Here is a 21442-nt window from a genome sequence, read left to right as displayed (position 1 = left end):
CCAAAGAAGACACTAGGCATTTTCTGACACAAGAATTTTTATTTCAGGCTTACTTACAGGGTGAGAAATCATGTAGAGATCATTATGGCACTCTCTCGCCAAGCAGGTGCTACATTCACAGGGAAGTTGACCATGCAATTAAAGAGGAAAGCAAAGTTGTAAGTGTTTGAGACAAAGACATTTCTAAGGGTGGGAGAGCATAGACTTGGGAACGGGGTCCTGTGTCATGGGGGTGATGCAGGAAGGGGAGGAGAATTATAGGATAGGGCTTTGTAGATAACCACAAGAGTGATAATATTTGGGAGCCAGACTAGATTAACGTTTGAGGAGGTCTAGGGTACATTTACCTCTTGCTCTTTTGTGAGACTAAGAGTTTCTCCCCTCCTGCTTACTTCCCGTTTCATGTTTTAAAGTTACATTTTAAGGTTAATTTACCATTTTCTCTTTACTGACTTAAAAAGATGGTAGGTTAATCATTAGCTGCCCAGGTCACGCAGAGCGCTGTGCAACGAAAAGTTCTGCAGGCTTGTTTTGCTCAGTCCAGGGGCTGCCACATGGAGACATTTCCGTCACTTTTCTCTTGGTTGTCCCAGCAACTCTGTTTAATATCAATTGGCCATCAGTTCCCACCATGTGGCAGGTATTAAAATGCTAATTTTCCAAAGGGCTGTTGGCAAGAAGTTGGGCAGAGGGAATGTGAATGAAACTCAATTTCTTTCTTCTCAACTCAACACATTCCACCAGCAGGCATCCCACAGTCTTTTGCTTCTAGAGTTCTATTACCCGAGTTGTGGCCATATTAGGGGCTACTGGCAAAACTACTTATATATGCCTGCCATCTTCTTCAGGGACTACCAGACCTGTAGGAAACTCAGCAAACCATAGAGTGGGGATGCTGCTCAACCTCAACATGCCTCTTCTTTCAGTGAAGTGGCTCAGACTGTGATCACAAGTCTCAGATTTAGTTGGGCAGTGTGAGAGGTTATGAACTCTTCATTTCTCCTCACTCAAAAGGTGACCTCTGTTGCTCCTGGTCCTACCTAAAAAATCTCAGTGGTAAAAGTCACCAAACCAGCTCTGCCTGTATTGCCCCTGTGGGAACCAGATCTCAAGCCAAGAATTGGGCCTTATTTGAACTTAGCTTTGGGAAATTGAGTAACTTGATTCTCAACAGGTCAAAATCCCCAGTGAAATCTCTGAACTATTTGGTAACCTCTAACGGCAGGATAAGAGTTCAGTTATGCTCCATATCATTCTGTTACACTATTCCTGTTACAAATTCAATACATCAGTGTCTTAAAAAAAAAAAAGAAAGAAAGAAAAGGCCCCTTATAACTAAGTAGGGTTTATCAGAGTAACAGAACGATAGTTCAATATTAGGAAATCTATCAACATAATCTCACCACATAACAGTAAAGGAGAAAACCACCTAATAATCTCTAGATGAATAAAAAAAATCAGATAAAATCCAACACCCATTCATGTTAAAAACAAACAAACACCACCAGAAAACTCAAAAAAAGAATAGAAGGTAACTTTTATAACATGATAAAGGGCAACTACCTAAAACTCCCAGTAAATATCAAACTTTAAAAGCATTTTTATCATAAATCCAAAATAAGACAAGAATGCCCTCTATTATGGATACTATTCCATAAAGTAATAATTGTTCTAATGGTTATAAAATAAGAAAATGAAATAGGAGATATAAAAAAGGAAGAGAAAAATTTGATGATTTTTGCAGATGATACTATTATCTTCATAGAAAGTCCAAGAGAATCCAAGTGATAGTATTGATAAAGGAAAATCCAGCAGTAATGCTGGGTATAAGGTCAAAATACAAAAATCAGTAATTGTCTCATATGTCAGCAATAACCAAATAGAAAATAGATAAAATGATACAGTTTATAATACATTGAAAATTATAAAGTACCTGGGGGGAGGGGGGAAGTCTAGCCAAAGATACAAGAGATTTAAGGAGAAAATTATAAAACAGTATTAAAGGACGTTAAGGTAGATCTGAAAAAAACATGGCAATATGTCATGTTCTTGTGTGAGAAGAATCCATATTTAAATAACATCAAATTAATCTGTCAGTTGAATGCAATTCAGATAAAAACCCCAACAGGATTCTTTTTATGAATTAGACAAACTGGGTTTAATTCTAAAAGTAACATCCAAAAAGAGCCCCAACAATACAGAAAAAGATCAGGAGAGATTCCTGATTAGATATTGAAACTTACCATCAGACAATACTTTATGGCCCAGTAATTCCTCTTGCAGGTATGTAATCTACTGTACTTGTTTATCATCCAAGCATAAAATAATGGATTCAATGGATATACACCAAATTGATAATCATAATTACCTCAAAGAAGGGAGAAGAAGGGGATAAGAGTGAAAACAGGAGGAGCTTCAACTTTATTTGTAATGCTTCTTTATTTTAATGTATCTGAGGCAAAAGTGACGTGAATTCTGAGCAGTGGTGACACTGGACATTGTTTTGTGATTATTTCTGCAAATTTTAAACTTGTCAAAATAAACAAAAACTTGGTTGATTAATTTTCAAAATAGAAAAGAAAAGCCTGTATTTGTATTCACCATTTGCTGGTATTTTTTATTTTAAATAACACTATTCCTCTCGAAACATTTGGAAAGATATATAGAATTTGAACTACTTCTGTAATTTTAGATGGTCTCATAAATATTGTGAAACATAAATACTGTGAAACTTTCAGCATTCTAAACATTCTAAACACTGTTTCTGAGATAAATTTTGTTTATTTTCTACCATTCCTTAAACACTAGTCATTAGCCATTAATATAACTATGAAGTGTCCCTTGGACCAGGATAAGTATATTTTAGATATGTTTGCAGAGTTGATATCCCAAAGAATATAAAGATGCCTAAGGTATCTCTTGGAACAAAGAAGGGTATCAATAACAACACTACTAAACATTAAAAAGAAGTTTGCTCTCAACATTGCCTTGAGTAAGCACAACAAAGAGCACAGTGACCTAGAATAACCGTGGAATGTGAAACAACAGCAGCTGGTATGCATGTTTCTTTTAATGATAAAGTCACAACAATAATTATTGTTTTTAGAGTGAGCAGATCCAGCTTGCTTTCTCACTCCTCATTTTCTCTGACTTCTGCAGTACTCACTTATCATTAACTGACTCTTCTGGTTTTCAAGACACCATTACATGGACCTGCATTAGTTGGTCTTCAGGCCATTTCCGTCATTCCTTTGCTGTTTCTACCTCTGCTGCTTTAATATGACCCAGTCTTTCCTCTCCTTTGAGGGACCCATTGATTCTTAAGTGTTGAGCCTCAAAAGCTCTGTCTGTAGTCCTGAGCTTCAGTTCCAGATTTTCTACCACTGAACAATCCAACTTTTCATCCCCTCCAGACTTACTTATTTTTGTCAATGCTATCATCCTCTCTGGTTGGAAATTGAGACTCATCCTGCTAGGTTCCATAATAGCAGAGAGTATGGCTATCTTGTTCACCACTTGGAGCCTTGGGAAGTGATTGGTACACACAGTAAGTTTTCAACAATTCCTTGAAAGATTGAATCCTGGCCTTATCTCTCTTCCTCTCTTCCCAAATACTCTAAATCCTATACTCCCTTCCTTCATTTATACTCCTTTTTTTTTTTTTTTTTTTAATGGTTCCATTAGAAAAGGACTAATCCTATCACTTCTGCCCTTAGTTTTTGCTCTAATAATCCTGGCAAAGAGAATTTTTCAAAACACAGGATTGATGAAAAGGGGAAAAATCAAGGCTGACGAAGGCTGGCCCAACCATTTGGAACTTGAATCTGCTCTTGGTTAAATCACAGTTTGGAATAAGTCATCTGTTTACACACTCTCAGTGTCTGCCCACTGCTTACACTATCCAAAGCCCAAATCCCCTTGCTTGGCATTTAAGGAGCATCAAGTTCTTAAAACTGCTTTATCTTGACTTTGATGCAAGTCAAACATGTATTTATTGTTTCTTAACCATGTCATATTTTTCATTTCTGGACTTTTTTGATAGTATTTTTCTTGTGCCTGGAATATTCTCCTCTGTTTTTATGTAAATCCTCCCATCCTACAAGGCACAAAATGTGTCTGAGCCTACAGCACATACCTGTTCATTCACTGGTATCATTTATCTTTTTACACTTGCATTTTTCCACCCCTCCAGGGTTTCCTTCTAGTGTCAAACACGGGATCTCACAACTAGAAACCTTACTATATTTGATTCGATAAAGGTAAGAGTTTTAAAAAGCCACACCAAATTCCTCAGTTAATACTGTTAGCAATTAAATAATAATTATTTAACTGACCTCTATGTAAAAGAAATGTTTCTTCCTAGCAGGCTAAGGAGGGAGAAAAGGGAAGTATATAATTTTATAAAAAAGCGTCTTGCTTACAAAGAACTATCACTTCCTGGTAAAAGAAGCTGTTCTTTGCAGCGACTGAGCTTTTTGGATGGAACCAACTTAGTTTTTATGTCTTTATTCGCTTTTGAGATTGTATAAAAAACGATCCTTTGGTATATCAGGAGCCTTTCGGTATATCAGTGATTTGAGTGCCTAGCATAAATATACATTTTAAGGCTAATGAATGCGCAATATCAACAAACAAACCTCAACATTCTAAAACATCAAGTGAAAAGTAACCGTTCTCTTTACCCTCCACCGTCCAACGGTAACCACCAGTATCGTACTTGTCCAACCAGAACATTTTTATGCATCCGTGTACAAGCCTATATTATGAGCAATTTTAAATCTTGCTTAAAAAAAGGGGGGGGGTCTTGAAATAACTCTCGTTCGTATATAAACCCAGCGGCTGGGGGTGTGAGCTTAACATAGTGTACAGCTGTTCATTTTGGTTTTTATTTTCGGTAGCAGTAACAGATTTGCTTTTGCCGGCAGTTTCCACCGCAATCGGCAGGTGTAAACATATGAAAGACAACACACACACGCACAACGAATAAAGAAGTCCAAAAGCGGGCGGCTGCAGGCGAGGGTGGGGCCGAGCTCCACCCCGCAGGAGCTCGAGGGCGTCCAGGCCTATAGAGCACGCCGAGAACCCCACACCGCAATTTGCAGGGGCCGCCAACTTAGTGCCGCGCAGACCTAATCCTCCGAACCTCCACCGGGTTCGCGATGGCGGCAGGGTTGGACGCGCACGCACTGCGCACTCCGAACCCCGTATTATCCGCGAGGGCAGAACCAGGACACGCGCGTGCCGAGCCCCTTCCCCAATTGGCTGAGGTCTGGGTGCGCGTGCGCACAAACGCCCGGATAGGCTGCGGCTTCCGGCGTGCTTTTTTCAGGCGGTAGGGGGCGCTGGTCGTTGGAGACTGTTAGCGAGCCCCTCTCCTTTTGGGGCTTGTACGGCCCTGTGTGACTGGGAGGGGGATGGGGCAAGAAGCAGAGCCTGAGGGGCAGCCCTAAGCCCTCTGACCGAGGTTCCGACGCTTTTGGCGCCTGGAGCCTCCTTATCCGGACCTACTGCGTTCGAGGGCCCTAGTGGCCTGGGCCGCGCGAGTGGAATGGCTGCCGAGGCCCATCGCGTTGGACTTCCGCGGGCCCCATGAACGGAACAAGGGAGCCTCGAGAGACCCCAGCTCCAGGCGCGAAAAACCCCGCATGGTAAGGAGCAGTTATTCTGGAAAACGCGTGGTCAGGCCTGAGTTTGGTCCGTGGCTTGGGCCTTCTTGCTCTCTCTCTTTTCTAGCCTCACCCCCTCACGTTCCAGGGCACAGCCTTTCTGTTCTTTGTGGTGAGGGGCTCAGTTCGGGCATGTGGGTTGCGGAGGTTTGTCGGAGAGGCGTGGTTGTCGCGGCCCGGGAGGAGGGCGGGGTTTCGGGCCCGCGCTCGGAGCGGGGCGGGGGTCTCCCCCGCTGCCCAGGTAAAGGTCACGTGGGCGGGGGTCTGCGGAGCCGCCGGACGCCTTCTGGCCGGGGTCTGAGCAACGAATGACAGGTGCTTGTTGGCTCGCCTGTTTGAACGGGGCACAGTCTGGGCGCGATTGGGCTGGTTCAGAGGACAGGTTGACTCAGCTTTTCCTCTTGGGCTGGTCAAGTTCGGACACGTTCCGAGTCTGCTGTAAAAGGAGCTAAGCCCTGACTTGTCTCCAGCTGGGGCTATTTAAACCTTGCCTTGCCCCAGCTGTGTTCACTGGCGGTTAGAGCTACCTGTGGTCACAGACGTACGGCGCTTTTTTAATACTAAACCAGGTAAGGACCGACTGGCTAATGGCTCTAGTTTTAATAAAGGCATTATTTTCCTCCTGTTATATGATTTTGCTTTTGTCTTTTACAGATGTTAACATCATTTCAAGTTTTTATCATTTATTTTTTTTCCCTATTTGTAGGCAAATGTGCAATACCAACATGTCTGTATCTACTGATGGTGCTGTAAGCACCTCACAGATTCCTGCTTCGGAACAAGAGACCCTGGTTGGTATTTTTGTCTCCAGTGTAACTTAAAAAAAAAAAGGGAGTAATCAACTAAATTCCACAGACCCAATTATAACATGAGTCCTTAAATGAAATCTTATGTACATAGTTTAAATTTTGCCCGGTCAGGCATAGTTGCAGAGTTTAAGAATCAGTCAGTGTTTTGTTAACCCTTTACCCAATGGATTTTAAAAATGAGTTCCAAAACATTCTTAAGCATGGATGCGGAAGTTAAGTTTATGTAACTGCTTTTCTTCTATTTTGACTTGTTTGTAACTTTTTAAAATGATTTGTTTTAAATCACGAAAATAATTGATGTTTGTTGTACAGCTTTTATGCATTACAGAAATGTATAAGGTAAAACTGAAAACTCCTTTGTCCCATGTATTGTTTTAGATTTTTACTGTGTGCCTTCCCACATACGTATTCACATGTATTTAAATCTATGTTATTGTCCTATGTATTCCTTTTCTGATAGAGTTTTAAATTGCCTCTAGTTTTTGAGTGTTGTACTGCTTTGTACATGTATGTTAATACAGGTGTTATGTGAATATTTTTGTAAGAAAGACGTTATAGAAGGAGAGCTCGTGGATTCTAAAGGGTACACATAATTGATGGATAGTGCTCACCAAAAAGATTGTAACAGTTTTCACTCCTGCCCAAACAATATTATCAATCTTTTTTTTTCCCCCCTTTTATGGGTTGTTTAAATTTGTATTTCCCTAATTGTTGGTTAGGCTGTACATCTTTTCATTTGTCATATCACTTGTGTTTTTTCTGGGATTTGCTTGGGGTTATCTGTTTATTTTTTCTTTAAGGTTTTTGAATTTTTCCTATCAGTTTGTAGTAGTTCTCAGTGTATGAAGTACATTTAACTTTAGTTACAATTATTGCATGTAAAAATTTTTGTGTATGCTGTCTTTCACCATGAAAACTTCAAAACTTTTTTTTCCTTTACGGCTTTTGAATTTCATAGCATGCTTTGGAAGACCTCCTATCACAAGACTGTAAATTATTTCCGTATTGTCTTTTAGTATTTTCCATTCTTAAATCTACCTCTTTTTTAATCTGGAATTTTATCTTCATGTAGGGAGAGAGAGCAAAAGCACATTACATTCATTCCCCTTGCTATCTATTTTCTCAATAGCCCTTGCAAAGCCTCTAGATCAGGGTCAGGCAAAGTACAGCCTTTGAATTAAATATAGCCCACTGCTTATTTTTGTAAATAAAGTTTTATTGGAATGTAGCCATGCCCATTAGTTTGTGTATGTCTATACTTTATTGCTGCAATGGGAAGACTTGAGTAATTGTGCAGACTGGCCCACAGTGCTACAAGTATTTTCTATCTGGCCACAGAAAAAATTTGCTGACCTTTGATCTAGTTGGTTGGCTTCTGAGTGTGGGTCATGTGCCTTGTTTGTCATCCCACCCCACTCCTACCCTGCAGCCCATACCTAGCATTTTCTGGTATTGTTAAAAGCCCAGTAGATGTTTGCCAAGTAGATTTGTTAAATGTAGAGCAACAAAGAGGTAGTGTTGATGTGGTAAGGAAAAAAATGTTGGGTTGTAGTTGAGGGGTGGGAGTTCCAGTTTCAGATCTACTCCTAATTAACCACATCTGCTTGGGTTAATTAAGTTTCCTAACCTTTAGGAACCTTATCTGGAGAAAGAGAAGATTGGTTAAAAAAAAAAAGGACCTTGCTCAGGTTTGCTAAAGCTGCCCTTATGTGAAATACCAGAAATGGATTGGCTTTCATAAAGGGGATTTATCAGGTTACAGATATACAGTTTTAAGGCCATAAAAGCATCCATACTAAGGCATCAACAAGGATACCTTCACTGAAAAATGGCCAGTTAGGCCCAGAACACCTCTGTCAGCCTTGAAGGCATGTGACTGGGGTCTGCTGGTCCTTTGCTCCCGGGTTGTGTTTCAAAATGGCTTTCTCCAAAATGTGTCTGGGTATATCTGTCTTTGCTCCTCTCTCTCAGCTCCTCTGCTTCCTTGCTTCATTCTCCCAGGATGTCTCTCTTATAAGTGTCTGGGGATCCTCTTTTAGCTTCTCGGGGGCAAACTGGGCTTCATCTCTGCTTAGTATCTCTGAATGTCCTTCTGTCTGCATCTCCAGGCATCTCTAAGCATCTCTGTCGGCTCCCGAGCTCTCTTAAGTACTCTGGTGAGTTAATTAAGACCCACCCCAAATGGGTGGGGTCCACACCTCCATGGAAATGATCTAATCAAAATGTCTCACCTACCTTTGGGTGAGTCATATCTCCATGGAAACAACTTATTCAAAAAGTCTCGCCCTAATCAAAAAGATTAATAAGTCTGCCTCCAAAAGGTTTCATTAAAGGACATGGCTTTTCTGGGGGATATAATAGATCCAAACTGGCACAGACCCATCCTGCTCTAAAGATCTAGTCTCCTCTCTTAGATTCTGTAACTACAGGAATCTCATGTCAGTATTCCATTGATAGTTGTTTGCGTTTTTTAAGGCTGTAAGCAGATGATAGCGGTAGCTAGAGGAAAGAGAATAATGTCCATTGCCTTGGGATGGCTACTGTTTTTGATTCCAACTGATGACATTTGAGTCTCCCATGATCTTCACCCAATACTATATCCTCCTCAGCATTTTTTTTTTCCATACCCCTTAATGGTTTATGGTATTCAGTTTATATGGTCTATTATATTTAGTAAAAACATTATGATTTGTTTTTTGAGGTCTAACTTTGTGAAATAGATAAACATTGCATCTGCTACTTTTGAACTTCTTTATGGACATGTTTGCTGTTGGGCTCATAGTTCAAGAATAATCTCGGAAGTATAATAGCAACTCTTTATTCTTTATAGGTTAGACCAAAGCCGTTGCTTTTGAAGTTGCTGAAGTCAGTTGGTGCACAAAAAGACACTTACACAATGAAAGAGGTAAGCTACTTAGAGATAAAGAGATAACTAATGTCTTGCTAGTTATGTATAGCGGTACTTACAGTTTTTATTACCATGAGGAGAAAATTGGCTATAGAACAATTTTCAGTAAGTAGCAGTAGTAAGTATTGTGGTAGTTTGGCCTGTATTTTGAAGTTGACAGTGCTAATTATAATTGAACTTCATTTCTCAGTTAGAAACTCAGACAAAGGGAAACCCTACAGCAGTTCTTCACTATTTCATGCTATGAACCCATTTGAAGGAATGGTAAAGCCTACAGATCCCTTCTTGGGGGTTTAAATGTATGAAATAAAATACATAGAATTTCAAAGAAACAAAAATTACATTAAAATACCATCATCAAAATATTAATCAAGTTTGATATGTGTTTTTTTCATTCACACATTAAGTAATAAGATTTAGCAGTCAGTCTAATAAACATAATTTTTGAAGTAGTGAGGCATATAAATGATATTTTGAGATGTTTGCAACGAGCATAGTATATTGTGAAAATGCTTGTGATTTTTATTGGTGACGAAAATAACAGGTATTGTTAATACCACTGTGATTTGTTTCCTACATTTGTAATTGAAAGAAAAGCTAAATTTCAGTTAGAAGTCAATGAAAATAAACATTTTTTTTTTCCCTGTCCAAATTAATGGTCTCCACTCTATTCGAGCTCTTCTTGGTGGGGGTTGGGGGGGTTGGGGGGGGGGTCCATGGATCCCAGGTTCATTTAGAGATAAATGAGTACAGTACATGGATCTTTCTGGGGTAGAGATGAGCTGATTCATGAACATACATTCTATTTACATGAATATAACATTTCAGTCTATTTATTTAGCTTTAACTTTGTGCACAGAAGCATGATTTTCAGTGAGAGATTGTACCACCTTAGACAAAATTTCAGTGTGAGTGAAATGTGTCTGTTCATCTTTCCCACTTTTTGGGACTCAGATTGCTTAAAACATAAAATGTCTTAGCGTCATCAGGATAGTGGGGCTGGAAGAGACTCCATACCCTTTCCCTTTTCAGCCATATTTTTATAAACTTCCTTTATGGGTGTTTGGTAGAAGTCTAGGTTCTCTTTCTTCCTTTCCCACTGTCTGGCAAATAGCTCTCCAATTTGTTGTCACATAGGCGTATTTCCTTAGGTCCAAAGCCTACTTAAACCAATTAAGTCCATGGTGCTTGCCAAAAAGGTGTCCAGTTAAATGGTGTTTTTTAGGGCTGTTAACTTGTGTTTTTATCATCATCAGTTGAGGAAAGAAAAATGTATGAAATTAGAAGTATATAAAACTGAGAAAATCAATCGAGGTCATCATAAAGCCTTAGAATGCTTACAGTAAACCATATAACAGTAATGTATATATTATATGATACAGTTTTAGGTTCTAGGATCTTTGTTTTGAGGCATATGGGAGAGAGATGAAATCTAGTAGAAAGAATACTGGACCAGGAGTTAGAAGATCTGGGGTCAAATCCCAACCCTTAGCTCTATGTCTTTAGGCAAGTTATTTAACCTCTGTTACCTTTAATTTCTTCATTTCTAATATGGCTGTAACAATCTTATGAAGCATCAGAAAGATGAGACAGTACTTGTAAGAGTACATTAAACTATAAAATGCCCACAAATTTATGTGGTTAATAGGTTTGTATGTAGATGTTTTAAAAATGTATTGCCTGCTTCTTTGTCTTAATGGAGAGCACAGAATATTGTATTAATAATTCAGTTATTATTTTGATTAATCATTATAGTATAGATTATATTGGTGTCTTTGAGGGCTCATTTCATTCATTGAATTCTCCCAAACTGTTGTGTAGTTGTAATTGTCATTTTCCTGTCTTCCTCCTTTGTGATTACCTCAGAGGCCCCTGAGGTTTATGGTGTTTGTGACTATGTATTAAATGGGTCTAGGTCACAGCTATATTTTAGTTGGTGTTTTTTGGAAGTTTATTTGATTCTGCAACTCTTTATGGCTATTGGCTATTTTGCATTTACCCTTCTTCCTAAATATGTAGTATGTAGATTTCTGGGCAGAGGTAAAGTCTGCAAGAAAAGAACTCCCGTATTTTAAGGTTTAGTTAAGTAAATCAGAGAAGCCATATCTCTACTTCCATTATATTGAAAGGAAAAGGTTTAAAAGCAGCTTTCTTTTAGAGCACAGAATGTTTGTTACTCTGCCTGGGTGTGGATGTGGCTGCTAGTTTTTTAATCCTCTCCAGATAAAAGGGATAATATTGAATGTATTTGAAACTAATATTTGGTTTTCTTTAATGCTCAGAAATCATATTTCTATTTCAGGTTATATTTTATCTTGGCCAGTATATTATGGCTAAACGATTATATGATGAGAAGCAACAACATATTGTATATTGTTCAAATGATCTTCTAGGAGATTTGTTTGGAGTGCCAAGCTTTTCTGTGAAAGAGCACAGGTAAATTCTTCTTTGTAAAAAGCCAGCTGGGCAAACATTTCAGTTCCTCTCCATCCCTACTTCCTTTTGTTAGAGAAGAATTATCGTAACATAGATAAATGATACTGAAATTTAATTTCTTAGCATAGTAACACATTTCTTGAGAATGTTAACTTTGGAATCTTACAATCCAAAAATTGACTTAACCTCTGTAAACTTTGGTTTCCTCATTTGTAAAATAAGATTGCTATAAATACCCTATGGTAAGGGTTATAGAGTGTGTAAAAAGTACAGTATTTGGCACATAGAAAGCACTTAAATATTATCTGTAGTTACCATATATTATAAATTATTATTGCAGTCATTTCCAAAGGCACTCTTTATACCACCAATTGGTAAAGGGTTAAATTTGAGTCTTAGTTACTTTGGAGATAATTTTCTTTGTCATACTTGTATGGCACTTAGCTGAATTTTTGGATGTTATTTCTAGGGTAATTCTACTTAGAACTCAAGACTTTATTCTGTTTAATCTGAAATTCCTTGTTCCATTTGGTCTAGCACTGTTGATCTGTGTCAAGCTTTAGGATGTGTATCTTAATGCAATGGACACTTTTTACCTGAAACAATTCACTGTATTTTTCTAGTAATTAATGCTTAATAATATAGCCAAAAAGATGGTAATTAAATGAGACTCTTTTAAACTTGAAAACAACTTCATTATTATAAACATAATATATATTCATTATTGAACATTAGGTAAAGACAGAAAGCCTAGAAAAGTAGGGGAAAATGGTCACAGAATGGTATTTTAACCATTCCTTTCTTGTATTATGCACAAATGTGTGTTTTAATGTAATGAACGTTTTTATATCCCACTTCTTAATTTAACATTATGTAAGTAAGCATCTTTCTGTTGACAAACTGTTTCTGTTCAGTATTCATTTCTATCATCATTTTGTAATCAGTCTTGGAATATTTTCATATAAGCTTTAATTTTTTAAATTTAAGAAATAATTATATATGTGATGTTCACACTATTTGAATATAGGATCTTATGATAATGTTTGGAGGTGTGTAGTTTCTGATATTGAAAGCCTAATCTTAAAATTATCTTTGACTTGAATTCTATATTGAGAAATTGAACATTGGGGAAATTACTGACTTAATAGAAAAGAATTATGATTAGGAATATTGTTTTTCATGAGTTTAAGGAACTGTGTCACCATTCCAACAATGAATTTTCTAAAATCATTAGTTTAAAAAGGTACAGGTACCCATGATGTAAATAAATACTGGAATAAATGAATTGTCTCCCTACTAGGATATAAGGTGCATGAAGGCAGGTTTTTTTTTTTTTCTGGTTCATTCTTTGCTTTCCCCAGTGTCAAGAACAGTAGCTGGTATATAAGTAGATGCTGATTTTATTTATTGAATGGATGAATATTGCTTTTTTGTCTAATAAATTATAAGAACACAAAAGAAGAACCCTAAGATGAATTGGACCAAGGTTGATGAAAGTCAGGAGTATAATAAAGTTCCTATGTAGTGGGTTTTGCGTAACCCATTACTTTCTTACAAAGTCTACTTTTAAGTACGAAGCTAGAAAATTTGTTTTCTTTTGGAAAAAATTGTGCTGACCTGCTTCCTTCATGCATGTCCCACCTGCTGGGGTTTTTTAGTAAAGTCCAAATGAAGCACATTTCAGGAAATGGAAATGTGAGATCTTTGGATTACAGAGACTAGCGATTATTAAAAGTAGCTCTATGTAATCATTTTGCTACTCATTTTTGTGTTGCTTTTTAGGGACTAGAAACATGCTGATAATATAATTTGAATGCAGTGATTTAAAATTTGGTTTTGAGTGTTTGTAGTAGTTTCTATTAATATGCATTTAAAAGTCTGGTTAAATCCATTTAAATAAATTTTTATTTTAAAATCTGTGTTTCTTGATTTTTTTTTTTTTTCCTCCCTGCAAGGAAAATATATACAATGATCTACAGAAACTTGGTAGTGGTCAATCAGCAGGGTAAGTTAATACCATAAAGATATATCATAAACACATTTAAAAAAAATTTTATGTACATGTCATTTTATAATTATGATATTAACAGTTGCTTTAATTATATATTGGATTATAATAGTATTTTTTTTTATCAAAGTGAAATTCAGTTAATCATTTTAAAGCAAACCATTCAGTGGCATTTAGTACTTTGACAATGCTGTGCAACGATCACCTCTGTCTAGTTTCAAAACATTTTCCTAGCCCTTGACAATCACTAATCTGCTTTTTGTCTCTATGGATTTGCCTATTCTGGACATTTCATATAAATGGAGTCATACAACATTTGACCTTTTGTGTCTGGCTTCTTTCAGTTGGCGTAATATTTTTCATGTTCATCCACGTAACATGTATCAGTACTTCACTCCTTTTCGTGACTGAATAATAATCTATTGTATGGATATACCACACTATGTTTATTCATCCATTCGTAGACAATTTAAGGGTGATAAGTTTAACATGAAGAAATACATATGAAATAAAGCAACAGACTGCTAAGTTTCTTACGTAGATTTATGGCATGTAAAGTTAAATATCCTATTATGTCAATTTAAACACTGCAATATGTTTTGAGAAGTATATAATTTCAAAAGCTGCTGTTCAGTGGAGGTGTGATCAAACCTTGGGAAATGTACTGAAAAGCTTTGGGAAGTAATATAGATACATAGATAGGACTACTTGATAGGATGGGTCTCTTTTGTTTTCGTAATAGACAAAACTTGGTATACCAATTTGTGTAGATAAGTGGTATTTTGCTTTCCTATTTTTGGAGTTGTGGTTCTTAACTGTTTATTTTTGGATCCCATATCCTTTTGATAATCTGATGAAAGTACTGGGTTTTCTTCCCAGAAAGATGCATAAATCCAGTGCTGTGCTGGTAAATAATTAACAACTGGCTCTCCAGGGGGAAGCCCCAGTTTGTAGCGGTTGCTGATTTCCAAGATTTAAAATTTCTCATAATGGCCAATTTCAGGCTACATACATGGAGTTGGGAAGAAATGTACAGTCTATTCAAGTACAGGTAGCTGGCTCCAAAACACCACAGACCTCTTAAAACTGATCCCTGAATCAACTTAAGAACTGTTCTCAGGGTGTTTAGTTCCAAGGATGAAATGACACTTTCTTGTGCCTCCATTATTCCATATTAACACTTTAATGTTATAATGCTTTCTTATACTTAATTTGTTTATATTTCCATCTCCTGTGTCCTAATCAGGTTTGCATTCTGCATCACACAGTACAGTTTTACTAAAATGGTGCTTTGTAAATGTGTTGAATACTGATTCTTCAAAATTCAGGATTTAAGACCCAGAAAAGGGCATCATTTTTAATTAGTCTTAGGATATTTATCCATCTTATCCAGAATAATAGTAATTTAGTAATTAATAGTGGGTGCCTTAGCATTTTACTATTTCAAAGCTCCTTATGAAATCAAATGATAGCAAGTAAAATATACAACTGTAGTATCTGTAGTAGTAGTTTGAGTTTTCTCAAATATGTATCCCTGATGTAGTCATTCATTTAAATAAACCTTGGTAGATTACTAGGAAAATTATATTAATGAGATGATAAACTCAATATTACTTATGTTATTTCTATTCTGAGTATGTTTTAGGTTTCAGGTTAGTAGAATTAACTGCAAAACTTCTATATATGTGTCACCTTGTCATACTTGGTGCTTTCTTTTTATTATATATATTTTGTAACATCTATTTTATACTAAAATGAAATTCCTGGATAATATAACCTATCTATTTGTACAATTTAAGAAAATTGTTACAATTCCTTAACCAGAATATTAAGAAAAAATAAACTAATTTATGATAAGGTATGTTTGAAAATGTTAATACTCAGGGATGACCTCACTATCAAGATAACTATGCTTGCTAGGGGTAGTACTGACCCCTGAGAGCCACTTTTATATATATAGAAGAAAACAGCACGTAATTTTATGATTAGTTTCAGAAATACTGGTATCTAAAGGGTATTTGATTATGTTCTTTAGTAACTGTATGTATCCCATATTTAAAACTCTGACCTGAGCTCTATCCACCCAACTGTAAATTAACTCATCCACCTGAATGACTGACCCTCAGCTACTTTAGTTCATTATCTTCCCATCCAAATTTGTTCACCTCCCTGAAAATTCTTCTTTGCCACTCATTTATTCATCCAAGGTAGAATCTTGGAATCCTTTTTGACTTCCTTCTTCCTTGCCTGGCACATCAGATATCAGGTCTTATTGATTTCTATCTTTTTAGTTTCTCTTGAATTGAATTTTTTCCATTTCTTAGTATTGGCTTTTTAATACTTTTTCAGTTGTATTATTGCAGTTACTATCTAATACTGGTTTCCCTGCCTGTCTTCTCTTTTTCTTTTATCTTGCCAGAGTTATACAGCACTCCTTTTTTAAAATTACCATTTAGGGGTCCTTTATTGTTTTCTAGATAAAATAATTACTGTGATGTATTAGATATTTACTTGGAGGTGTTTTGAGCTCCATAGTGTACAAGTTACATAATCATCAGTATCCTGCCTAGCTTCCTGGGGAAGCTTTTCTTGAGTCTAAGCCTGGGCTCTTTTTCCCAGTTTAGGAGTGAGTTGGGTCTTCAGTCTGTTCACATTGGATAGCTTTTTCTTTAATATTCTTTTTGGAGAGTGGAGTACTTTCGCAAGAAACAGGAGTTCTGAATATCCATTCTTTGACTTTTCTCCCCCTCTTCGACATGCAGCCCTGCTAAAAGATGCTAATCCAAATAAATGTTTAATCTCTAGGGTTGGTCCTTATTCTGGGAAAAAAAAAAATTGCTGTAAGATAGCCGTTAAATTTTATCTCTTGGACTAAACCTTTTTGATGTTGAGTGATTGAATGCTGCCTCAGTCAAGATTCGGAAGTATCAGTTGGGAAGAATGTAGTAATGTAACAACTGCATGAATGCTGCTTGTCCTTGTTGTGTTTAGCAAGACACATGGAAGCCTTTATAATCTAACCCTGCTTACATTCCTGTAGTAATGAACTACTATTAGTTCCCTGCAACAGGCATTGTTAAGTTCACTTCTGGATGTGTATTTCCTTGGTGCCTGCTTCCATGTATTCTTGTATGAAATTTATCCTGATTCTTTGCTTCTCATACCCTGCCCTGTCCTTACCAAATAATCATTGCTCTGTCTCTCCATTACTTAACTTATCTTATATGCTTCTTTTAATGTGTTTATTATACTTTTATAATTATTCTTTCATGTATCTCCTACATTAGAATTAAATTATTGGGGACTGGTTCTTGGGAAATACTTGTCTAATTTTTGTTTGGAAGGTTAAATTATGTAAAGGGTTTGTCCTGGACTACTATCTATTAAATATCCTTTCCCTAGTTTGTAATTGTGTGTTTATTTTCTGTTAGAACCATCAGATTCAGGCACATCTGTGAGTGAAAACAGGTGTCACCTTGAAGATGAAAGTGAGCAAAAGGTAATCTTTAATCACATTTTAGTAGGTTTCTTCAAAATTGGAAAGATTATTTGAAACAGAGAATTCTTAGCTTCCTGGTGTTACAGGTTTAGTCTTTTTATGGTCTTTCTTGAATGCCTAGGACTCTGTACAAGAGCTGCAGGAAGAGAAACCTTCATCCTCAAATTTGATTTCTAGACCAACTACCTCATCTAGAAGGAGAGCAATTAGTGAGACAGGTGTGTATGTTATTTGTCACATTCAAATAGCTTTTTGCTGTTGTTTCTCTAATGAATTTAGTGCTTTTATGTTAAATTAAACTGTTTTGGTTTTCTGGTTTAGACTACTTTCTGAGTTTCATTCTTGTTTTTATATTTTATTTGGTATTAAAAATTGCTTTCTTGGCAACATTTTTTATGGTTGCTGTGCCCCACTGGAGTTTATAGTTAGCCAGCTCTCAATTATTCAGGATAATAGAGGACAGGGATATAAACTGTAGCCATTATTCTTAGTCACCTTAACAGTTAAATTTTTATATTGTTTTTAATAAAAAAACATACTAATGAGTTAAAATAGAGAAAGTAAATAGCATTGTAGAAATGAAGAAGACATGAAGAAAATAGCGGAGAACATTTTTTATAGAGAAAAAAGGGAGAAAGAAGCTGTTGCCTGATTGAAAGCCATAATAACAAAAAACATATGATTCAGGTGAAATAGAGTATGTAAACCCAGAATAGAATCTTATACATGAGGGCAGAGAGCAGGAAGGACAGAGGATGTCTTATTAAATACATGGAACTGGAATAAATGGTTAGTAATTTGGGGGGGGGGAGGAACAAGTTACATCTGTATGTTATGCCAAAATGAATTCCAAATGAATGTAAAAGATAAATGAGAAAAATTATAACGTTTGAAGATATTGACTTGAAATTTGACAGTTAATATTATTATATAAAAAGTTCCCTCAAATCAATAGGAATAACATTAAAAATTCAAATAGCAAAAAGGGCAATAACAAAAACAAAACTATGGATAAAAACTCTACTTTTATGAATCTATCCTAGGGATATAATCAGAAATTCAAAGATTTATATTTAGAGATATTCATTATAGTATTATCACTGAAAACATACCGTCTATGACAATAGAAAATGCTGTTACTCTGCTCCAGGCCATGGTCATCTCTTGTCTGGACACTGCAACAGCCTCCTGATTTTCTCTCTGTTTCTGCTCTTGCTCTTCCTGTATCTTCACACAGAACCAAAACAGATTGCAAAAAGTAATTTTGGTTATGTCCCTCTCCCACATAGCTACTTTGGTGGCTTGCCATTGGCCTTCAAATAAAATCTACATTATTTACCTTGGCCTACAAGGCCCTGATCTATCTTTAACTTGGTCTTTTGCCTTTTTCCTTTCCATTGCTTTTCAGCTGAACTACTTGTTTGATTCCTTACTTAAGTCAAACACTTGACTGCTTTAAGACCTTTGCACACTTCCTTTTTTTTCCTGCTCGGGACTCTTCTACCTCAACGTAGTAAGGCTAGTTCCTCATTTTTCTGTTTTGCGTAAAAGTGACCTTAGAGCACCCATCCCTAACCACCCAGAAAAGTAGGCCCCTTTCAGTGATTTTCTTTCCTTAGTATCCTGTTTGTTTCCTTCATAGCACTCATTCTAACTTAATAAATATCTACATTTCTGTTGCCTTGATGTTTGAATGAAAGTTCCTTCTGGTGGCAGGGACAATGGCTGACTTCTCTTCACTATTGTATGCCTAAGCAATGTGTTAGACACAAAGCAGGTGTTCAGATTTGGGGATTAAATGGTTTAATTATGCTGAACAGTATATGAACCTATATGATGGACACTGTGTTCTGAAATAGCATGAAAGAATATTTGATAGCAAGGGAAAAGGCTCTTAATTTCATTGAGGAAAAGCACCCCCAAAATTGTACATATCATGTGATTTCAATTGTAATTTTGAAATAAAGTAATTTGAAATAAAGAAATAAAGTAAATTGTTAAATAAATGAAAACTGGGAAGTTATTACACTAAAATGTTGATAGTAGTTATCCCTCATTGGTAGCATTACAGGTGATTTACATTTTGTTCTTTTTATTTTTCTGTTTTCTTTAGGTTTCTAAGTTAGTGATATATTACTTTAATAATCAGAAAAAAAAGCCCCAAATGCTATTTTTTGATGGAGGTAAAAATATGGATCAAAAGTATGGTTTAGGTTTCCAGTGCATTCAACCAAGATTACCTTTTTTATAGGGGATACTAAAATAATTAAGAACTTGTATAAAGAACTTGTTATCTAGTTGTGGAGATAAACACAAATATACTTAGAGTATAAGATTTAAGAGTGGTTTGGGAATTCACAGGAAGAAGAGATGACTTCTGACTAGGTAGGTCAAGAGAGAGAAATGGAATAAGAAAAGGTGTGAGAGTCATACCTGTTTCAGGCCTGTGAATAGTTCATCTAGTTTCATATATCCCTGTTGGATTCTTTACATGTAAGTGTACAGAGGATATCCGTGTACATATATCCTTAAATAATTATCTAGGCTAGAGAAATTGTCCTTAGAGTGTTGTATTATTTTATACTCTTTACCAACGGTGTATGAAAATGTCCTATCTCTAAAATCCTCCCTGATAATCTTACATTTAAAAAGATTACCTCATTTCAATTTGCATTTCCTTGATCACAAGGAGATAGGTAATCACTTTTCATATGTATATTGGTTATTTGTATTTCTTCTATGAATTGCCTTTTCATATCTTTTTGACTTTTTTTAAAAAAAATCAAGTTTATTTTTGCCCTACTTGATTTGTAGGAGGATTTCTGTATAATGTGGATATTAACCATTTTCTATGTTATATGTTACAGATATTTTCTTCTGGTCTGACATTTGTCTTTTAACTTTAGTTTGGTATTTTTCTTTTGTCATGTAAACCTTAACATAGTCTAATCTTGATATATTTTTCTCGAGGGCATTTATGCCATATGTCTCTACCCCAGTATTTTAAGAATATTCTCTTATGGGTATTTAAATGGTTTCTTTTATTTTTAGCTCTTTAATCCACTTGGAATTTATTTTTATGTCTGGTGTAAGGTAGGGCTCTAATTTATATTCCTGACAGATTTGGCTAACATTCTGACTTTTTAGGTCAGAGATAATTTATTATTTAAAATAAAAATAAATTAGCAGTTTTGATCTCTGTTGAAAGTAGAGGACACTGAAGAAATTGAAACATTAAATGTCTTCTAAATAAATGAAACATTTTTGGTTCTTTTCAGAAAATAAAAGGATGAAATCTTAAATTCATAAGTTTGATCTCAACAAAAATCTGAGATTAGTTGGTTAAGAAAAACTAGCTGGATTTAATTGTGACTTACGGAGATGATGTTCTAAAAGAAGATTAAAAATCCTTTTTAAAAATACGTTGCTGTCTTGTAACTCTCAGATCCAATAAAACTTTTGAATACTAGTGTTCAGTGGTTTTTGAAATAGTAGTAGTAATTAATTATTCTTCTCTTTTTAATTTTATTGAAACTGAAGCACAGTTTCTAAGTAAATTGCAGTATAGCCATTTGATTAACTTTTTTTCCTTACATATTCAGAAGAAAGTTCAGATGAATTAACTGGTGAACGACAAAGAAAGCGCCACAAATCTGATAGCATTTCCCTTTCATTTGATGAAAGCCTTGCTCTGTGTGTAATAAGGGAGATATGCCGTGAAAGAAGCAGTAGCAGTGAATCGACAGAGACTCCATCAAATCCGGTAATCTTTGCATTTTAAATAAAGCAAGACTTTAAAAAAAAAAAATCTCATTCTGGAAATCCTAATAAGCAGATATCTGTTAATCTGCTGAGTCTATCTAATTAACAGATAGAATGCACATATATGATAAGGGACTGCTGCTAAACATAATGGTAAATTTTCCTTTTGAATAAAACTGCAGTAAAGATCTCCCTTACTCCCCAGGTCTGGAGGGAAGGGTGGAAGACAGTAGAGTTCTTAGTTGCACTGGGATGTGTTGGTAAAATTGGTACCAATATGCATAGTCATTAATGACATTCTGTATATTGGATAATCTTTGTGGGTCACTTCAATAATAAATGGAAATAAATTGG

At 36.0% G+C, this 21442-nt stretch overlaps 1 protein-coding gene across 3 annotated transcripts in view; it reads left to right on the top strand.

Annotated features, from left to right (window-relative positions):
* The first annotated feature begins 5343 nt into the window (after positions 1 to 5343).
* Positions 5344 to 21442, top strand: part of MDM2 (MDM2 proto-oncogene) — a 35343-nt gene continuing 19244 nt past the window's right edge. For 2 of the 3 annotated variants that reach the window (XM_037846406.1, XM_037846408.1), the window contains exons 1-8: positions 5344 to 5648; positions 6373 to 6457; positions 9306 to 9380; positions 11686 to 11819; positions 13775 to 13824; positions 17259 to 17326; positions 17448 to 17544; positions 20929 to 21089. In XM_037846406.1, the coding sequence (XP_037702334.1) occupies positions 5590 to 5648; positions 6373 to 6457; positions 9306 to 9380; positions 11686 to 11819; positions 13775 to 13824; positions 17259 to 17326; positions 17448 to 17544; positions 20929 to 21089 (729 nt within the window). In that variant the 5' untranslated portion in view covers positions 5344 to 5589. Of the gene's footprint in view, positions 5649 to 5673; positions 6236 to 6372; positions 6458 to 9305; positions 9381 to 11685; positions 11820 to 13774; positions 13825 to 17258; positions 17327 to 17447; positions 17545 to 20928; positions 21090 to 21442 lie in introns of those variants that run through there. The other variant, XM_037846407.1, reaches the window with a different exon arrangement.

This window comes from Choloepus didactylus, chromosome 8, assembly GCF_015220235.1.
Source record: "Choloepus didactylus isolate mChoDid1 chromosome 8, mChoDid1.pri, whole genome shotgun sequence".
NCBI classification, from domain to species: Eukaryota; Metazoa; Chordata; class Mammalia; order Pilosa; family Megalonychidae; genus Choloepus; species Choloepus didactylus.
This window is presented reverse-complemented; position numbering and strand designations above follow the sequence as displayed.